The sequence below is a fragment of the Rutilus rutilus genome (genome assembly GCF_951802725.1).
Source record: "Rutilus rutilus genome assembly, chromosome: 19".
Taxonomy (NCBI): domain Eukaryota; kingdom Metazoa; phylum Chordata; class Actinopteri; order Cypriniformes; family Leuciscidae; genus Rutilus; species Rutilus rutilus.
In genome coordinates this window covers 4888235-4895784 of record NC_140232.1, presented here as the reverse complement: position 1 = coordinate 4895784, position 7550 = coordinate 4888235, and the positions used below count along the sequence as shown (strand labels likewise).

Below are 7550 nucleotides of genomic sequence, written 5' to 3'. Positions count from 1 at the left end.
TTTTTCCCCCTCAAACATCTTAGACATATTATCTTGATGCCAAATAAATGCATCAATCAGATTCTAGAAGTACCTCATAATGAAATAATTAATTTGATGCTGTATACTTGTTACAGTGATAAACAGTGAAATCCTATGATAAAGCAAATGCAGTGACACGTTATATTCATAACATTGGTGAAGTACCACTGGTTTCTGAAAGAAAAAAAACCTGGCAAATGGATTGCAATCTAATCTAGACCTCGTTTCTGATGGCCTACATGAACTGCACACTTCAGAGCAGACACACACACACAAACACAAGATTTTCAGTAACACTTTATTTCGATAGTCCACTTTAGACATTCTACTTACCATAAGTAACTTTGCAACTACATGTCAACTAACTGTCATTAGAGTATTAGTAGACTGTCTGCTTAATATTTGCTAACAAAAGTGGGCCATCGAAATAAAGCGTGACCGAATTTTCTCCTAGAATGTTTAAATTGTAAAGCTAGTGTTTTTATATGTCCTATTCGACCTGAGATATGTACAAAAGATGTGAGATAATAAAGAACAATGACAAAAAAACACTAACTACTGCCACTGCTGCCTCCAAAAATCACTTTATTAAAAATGTGCAACGTTTCGACCCGAAGGTCTTCGTCAGGCAAACAACTTCCCTTTACTCTGTAGTGAAGTGCTTCATTTGATCACGCCTGCATAAACTACTTTGAACAAAAAATCTTCGCCATGACTGTTAGACGACCATAAACAGAAAACTGTAGGCCTATGTGAATGTTTTCTTAGCGCCAACCAGGAAAATCTTTCCTGTCCATCACATGTAATTTACTTTATAATATTTCAATATGAACTGATTTTTTTTCAAATTCTTAAATACTTCTCTCTCTCTCTCTCTCTCTCTCTCTCTTTTATAATTAGATTTAGACCCGGTTGTTGCCTTTGTATGCGTGCTTAATGTAAGTAAAATGCACCAGTGTTTACCTTGTTCCTGCCACTTATTTTTAATGAGTTTCAACCCTTGAAAAGTGTCTTGCTCAGTAGTATAAAACAACATAGACCAAAGCATATTCTAATTAATATTGTCAGCAGTATATGAAGTTAAAATCAGCTTTTTCAGAAATTGTTAAAGTTTGAGGTTAGTTGCCACAAAAGTAGCTTATTAAATTTGAACACGGTAATGCTTGTCTGTAAGTCTGTGTGAGGACCGAATAGCTGCTAAGCTTGTCTAAAAGATGCTAAAGAGCTCTGTAATGAATTGAGCTTGGCTAATTCTCCCACCCAGGACATCCAAACACACAGATCCACCTCCTCCCCCCTTTACGACGGTCATTAGCGCCTGACATCCGTGACGGCAGCCATCAGCGCCCGTCTGCATTGAGTGCTGAATACAGCTCTGACATCCCCCCCATTTTCACGCCTTTTAAGACTCTTTCATGGGCACAGAGGGGCCTATGACATGCTTTGTTATGTAAGGTATTACCTTAAGTGTCCCAAGGATGCAACATCAAATAATGTGTGTGTAGACAGGCAGAGATAGGTGGGCTTCCAATTAGAGCCAACAAAAGGGGGGGGAAAGTGAAAGAAAAACAAAAATATGCAAAGCTACACTGAAAGCGAGATAAAAACTTGACAGAAATGAACCATCAAACAGCAAATGTGGAGATAAAAATTCTAAAAGAGATTCTTGTGCATATTTGTTACAGAACATATTGAGATTAAATACCTGGTGGATATTTGTTGAACTGATTTTTTTTGTGTATGTGTGTGTGTGTGATTTGGCAAGATTGCATGCAAATATATTTCTATAAAGTTAAAAAGAGCTTCTTATATTAATGAGACTACTTAGATATTTGGTTTGGCTTATATTTGAATATATCTGCACTTTCCAATCATGAACCAATGAACTACTGAGATTATGCCAAATTGCGATTAGGATCTCACACAGACCTTCAAAGTGCTCTCATGAACTCTCACAGCAGATGTTTGTCTACTTCACTTCCCCTTGAACTCAACTTCTTTATGACCTGATGAACATTTCAATATATGAGCTTATTAGCTGCTTATTTCTTGCTTTGAAAACGAAAAAGAAAAAGACCACGACCACAACATCTTTACTGAAGATATTTACTGACCATTCTGTATTTCAGACATACAATATTGTAATTTCCAAACAGCATTTTTTACACTACATTTCTCTTTTTAACAAAAATAATATTAAGTAGCAGCAAAAGCAAACACAGAATAAATAGACATCTTAACAACAAAGCCAAGAAAACCAAAGTCCTTTCTAGGTCCTCAATACGCAGGCATTTGAGGTTTCAAGTCAAAACGAATCAAAAGTCTTAAGAAATGCATTTAATGGCACATCCTTTGGCACAAACGACACGTCTTTTCACACAACGGAAAGAATACAAAGACCCTCAGATCAGCACACAGACTTTTCTTCAATTAAACTGAAGCAGGTTCTTTATTTTCTATTTGAACTTTTGCATTCAAGTTGACTCACAAACAACATTTCAGTTTAGTGCCACTTCCTCATTACATTCACTCTCAGTTCTAGAGTTTATCTGGTACTCGCAGGTACCGGGTGACGTGCGCCGTCGTCTGGGTCAGGGCATGAAGAGCCAGACTTCAGAAAGCATCTCTTGTTCACCAGCACGAGTAAGAGAACAATGGGTATTGGCTCCAGTCTCCAACATTTCCATGGTGGTACCCGTGATGGACGGCCTGGGTGCTGTATTCGCTGGGTAGGTGATGATGGGGTGGTGGTGGAGGGGGGTATTGAGCGGACGCTGCCCCGCTCCACTGTCCCAGAGACTGTTCTGTGCTGTAGGGGGTGTAGAGAGGATGGTGGCCCAGAATGCCAGGCTTGGTCTGGGCTATGGCCATGTTCAGGACCCCTGTGTAGTCCTGGTGTCCCGCGGAGGGATGTGGGGGGCAGGTGGGGGGGAGACCGAACTCCGGGGCGGAGGGTTTGCTGGAGGATTCGTGATCGGGCACGGTGGCAACATCCGGCACACGGGACTCGAGGCTGGAGCGGCCGGTGCTCCCGCATCCACTCACACTGCCAGCACTGGAGGACGGCGAGGGGGACTTGCCATATTCGTGAAATCTGTGGAAAAGACCCAATTTTAGACATTGACCAGGCAGAACCATTGGCGGCTGGTGGCTTTTAAGTCAAGTCACCTTCATTTATATAGCGCTTTTACCAATATAGATTGTTTCAAAGCAGCTTTACAGTGATAATAGGAAATTAAAGTAACAGAGATTGTTTTGGCTTTTCAGCAGCTCTAGAATAAAGTTATTGTCCAGCTAAAGTTTTGATTGATTCACTTCCGTTTCAAAGATTAGCGCTTATTAACTTAGCGGTTACACGACACCGTTTTAACTGAAAACCCTCAACGCGCTCCGACCAGCTCATTTGCACAAAACAATGTTTGGTGGCTCAAGAACGCAAACCTTGAAATAGGTTCCAAGGCGCAGGCGTTGAATAATTGTGAAAAAAAAAAAAAAAAAATTATTATCTCCGCGCAAACTTCAACAACGCGAATATGTGAATGGCATGCACATGCGTGTTTAGTCTATAGGTATGCGCATTTGAATATATATGTGTAGTATTTCTCTACAAATTGACCTCAACCTGTCTGGCCTTAAAAATTCATAATACAGAATTATAATTTTGTATCGCTTCCGCGTGTCCGTGCGACCCGGAATTATTTTGACAATAATTCAGTATCTCTACTCTCCATCAGCGGTAGCAGGTCAAACTAATCTCACGACGTAATTTACATCTCGTCGATGATTGGTTGCCCTGAAGTGTCAGCTAGTCTCTCCCCTGTGAAGGCCTCCTTCCCTTTACCTCTGTACTGATAACACGTTATCAAAATTATTCCAGTTCGCATGGATCCGCGGAAACGACAAAAAATTCTGTATTATGTAGGCCACACAAGTAATTTGCCAAGGTCAATTTGTAAAGAAAGACTACGCGCCTGCACATATATATTCAAACGCGCTTACCTATAGACTAAACACATAATATGCATGTGCACGCCGTCAGCGTTTTCACAGATTCACGTTTTTTAAGTTTACATGGAGATGATAACGTTTTTCAAAACTTTCGCCTTGGAACCTGTTTCAAAGTTTGTGTTCTCGAGCCACCAAACACTTGTCTTGCAAATGAACCGCCAGAACCCATTAAAAGTTTTCTGTTTTCAGTTAAAACGGTGTCGTGTAAGCGGCCCCTAAGTTAATAACTAATGATCTTTGAAACAGAAGTGAATCAATCAAAAACTTACTTTAGCTGGACAATAACTTTTTGTTGGTGGTGACTTGACTTGACAAGGCAGAACACAGCAAAATAAGGTCTTGTTTGAGGTCAGTGCTAGGTACCTGTACGGCTGGTACGTGCTCTGTCCGGGGACGAGCTGTTCAGAGCTGTACATGTCTCGAGGGTCCGAGCCCAGCGGGGACTCTGCGCGGAGAGCGTGGCTGTTGTCCCGGTCGCACGCACCCCCCCATGGGGAGTACCGCTCGGCCTTCACCTCCAACTCCTTACGGGACACGTGTTCATCATCCACGCCTTCGCATGAGGACTGTTGGATGTCTGAGGAGATAAGCATCAAGGAGACTTAATTACAAATACAACAACTACTTGAGAATTCGTACCGAAACTATTCATACTCGTTAACCCAGATCTCAACAATAAAGAGAGACATAAACTTAAAGGTGAAGACAATTACCTCGTGGGCTTCCATGCTCAGTCTCTTTTGACATTTTCTTTGCAACTCTCTCAGGATCAGCCAGACTTCTATTTGCTCGTCTGTGAAAGGAAAGTTCAATGAAGTAAAATGGCTAACGATTTAAACCAATTTACTGAACATTTAAAAAAAATACCGCATTCGTTTTGGTATGGTTATTCAAGTCTCATATCAGCTATAATTCATGAGTTAATATTTAATGATGAATTGTTTTCTGCATTTTAGAAAGTTGTTGGAATAGAAAAATCTATTTTAAGAGTAACCTTGTGATGAAAATAAAGCATAACCTCAAGATGATATTACCTTTTGGAATTTGTACCCTCATCTCTGAATCCTTTGGCAAATGGATTGTGGTCGATTTTCAGCTTTGTAATCTATGAGAGAAATAATGGAACCATCAATCTCAGTTCTAATTAACTCCAATAAATAAATAAATAAATGCCATTATCTGTTCAACCTCAAAATATGTGCATAAAAACAGTAGTCAACATTTGAAGTGGTTAAAAACCTTTCATCCAATACCAACAATACCCGTTCTTGTCTTAGGACAACGTTGATGAACTTATTTGATCCACTTCAAATGTTGACTACTGTAGATGCTTAACAATGAGGGGGACATGTTCTCCCCAATATTCAGAATAGCGGCCAATCAATGTGTTTTTAAGTATATTTAAGATTACCTTTGTGTTCTGGTACGCTGTGACCGCAGTGAAGGTGGTCTCGGGGAAGGTAAAGGTCTGGAAGACGCTCCAGCGTACACTGTACAAATCATCAGCCTGGACGATATGGAAGCGCGGGTGGTAGCGGTGCATGGAGTGAAGGATAATCTGAATCAAAAGAAGAGACATGGGTTTAAATCAGAGTCAAATTACTGTTGAACAAATGTAAGATTCAGAGTGGGACACTCACATGTCCATGCTGGTCCAGGGCATTGTTGGTAAGCTTGAGTTTGAGGAAAGACACGGACTGTTTCATCCAGTGGCTGCCGGGCGCTGGCGAATCCGGGTGTAGGTACGTCCTATAGGGCGGCTGAGGCTCAGCCTTCCCTGCGACTTCCCACTTGTCCTTGTTCCACTACAGAAAAACAAGCATTTCATTGAATCATAGACCACAGAATAGCAACTACAGCTTCCACATTGGCCATGACATAAGGTGCGGGGGGTGCTGGGGTGCGAGAGTATGTGTGAACGAGAGTGTGTGTTGAGGTAAAAACCCCCCATTGGGTTCTGTAAAAACAGGAAGAGTTGGGGCTCTTTGAAGTTGAGGAGCGCAATCAGTGGTGGGAACGTTCTGGGGAGACACATGTGACAACGTCCCCCCAGCGCTCCAGCCGTTCACGATTGACTCCCAATTCAACAGCTCTTCATTTCAATAGGAGTAACGGTCTAGACAAGCCGGGTCTAATCCTTTCAAATGGATAAGACCTTAAAATTGGCAATCACTACATTGAGAGTCAGTATGTGATTATGAACTTTATTAGAGAATTGCTAGATGAGTTTGAGGTTCTAACCTTATATCTGAGACCGTCTTCAGGCACCATGTCCACCAGTAAGATGTACTTTGCATACGGCACCAATCCAGACAAGCTGATTTTGCAGTGTGGAAACATCCTCCTGTAAAATAAGCATCCAAAAGTACAGTTTAACTTCATGTCTATTCTAAGAATTAAGGTCTCACACATACATTGAGGTCAGTTGATCCAAAACACGAGTCGACAGATTAAGTTTTAATTGAGGAACTTGGACGTACCTGCCAGGTTTGGTGATGATCATCTCGGTGCCGATCTCATGGAATGATCTCCACAGATCCGGATCCTCTATAGTCATTCGGATGTTGCCTTGGTGGTAGGAATCACCGGCTCCAGCCATGGAGGGCGGAGGAGGGAGGCTGAAATTGTGCTTGAGGTCTGAGGAAAGACGAAATATTTGAGATGGTTTGTCAATGGCATCCCACGGAAGAAGTCCCAGAGAAAATTCAATCGTGCAGAACCAAGTCCAAAAAGACGAATTAACAATGAAGATAGAGTGAGAGTATGAATTGGGGCTTAAGACAAACACTCACCTCTGATAGCCTGCATTATTTAGGCTTCTCAAAAGATGTCCTCCAGAAGAAAAGGAGATAAATGAGTAATACCTAGACGTTTAAACGTTAAAACACAAGTTCTCCATAAGAACTTAAAGGGCTTGAGTTAAATCCAATGTTTGTTAAGTCCAAGGATGAAGAGCTTCAGTGCGTTGTGTCTGTCCGTTCCTTCTGCCACAGATGCAGAGGAGGCGTCCCACACCTTTAAGTGGGTTCTGGATGTGGGCGGGGCTTGAACCCCCATTCCCTGCCTTTGAAGTGACACGTTGATGAGTCAATGTCATGATCCTATTGGCTGATGTGCAGAATCAAAGAGAGTTAGCAGAGCCTTGATAGAGTCCCAACAGGAAGGGGACAAGCAGAGGAAACATGTCTTTATGAACTGCTAAAGGACTTTTAAACAAATACGTACAGGCCCAAAGAATACAGGATGGCAAATCAAGCACAAAACTCCCTTCATTAATCCAGCTAATGTGAGGAAGAGCAAAGACTTCACTGTCTAATTGACAGCATTGACCCCCTCACGCAAACATAATCTGACACACTCGGCACTCGCGTTTGCTAATTCACACGCACATATCCACCAATTCTCACTGATGCTACAGACACCAGGTCCTGATTTTTACAACTGTGGTAAATAATTTAAAATGCAATTGTTGTCACTTGAGTTCTTCTGAACTTTCTTTGCTTTTCTTATGTTCCAAGCTC

The 7550-nt window shown here is 41.6% G+C and overlaps 1 protein-coding gene across 1 annotated transcript; it reads right to left on the bottom strand.

Annotated features, from left to right (window-relative positions):
- Nucleotides 1–2117: 2117 nt before the first annotated feature.
- On the bottom strand, nucleotides 2118–6750 carry tbx16 (T-box transcription factor 16). The gene is made up of 8 exons (XM_084388655.1): nucleotides 6510–6750; nucleotides 6271–6373; nucleotides 5670–5834; nucleotides 5441–5587; nucleotides 5064–5134; nucleotides 4743–4822; nucleotides 4393–4606; nucleotides 2118–3115 (listed from the first exon to the last, which is right to left on the bottom strand). The coding sequence occupies exons 1-8, from the start codon at nucleotides 6626–6628 to the stop codon at nucleotides 2653–2655; spliced, it is 1362 nt and encodes a 453-aa protein (XP_084244781.1). The 5' UTR covers nucleotides 6629–6750; the 3' UTR covers nucleotides 2118–2652.
- Nucleotides 6751–7550: the final 800 nt, after the last annotated feature.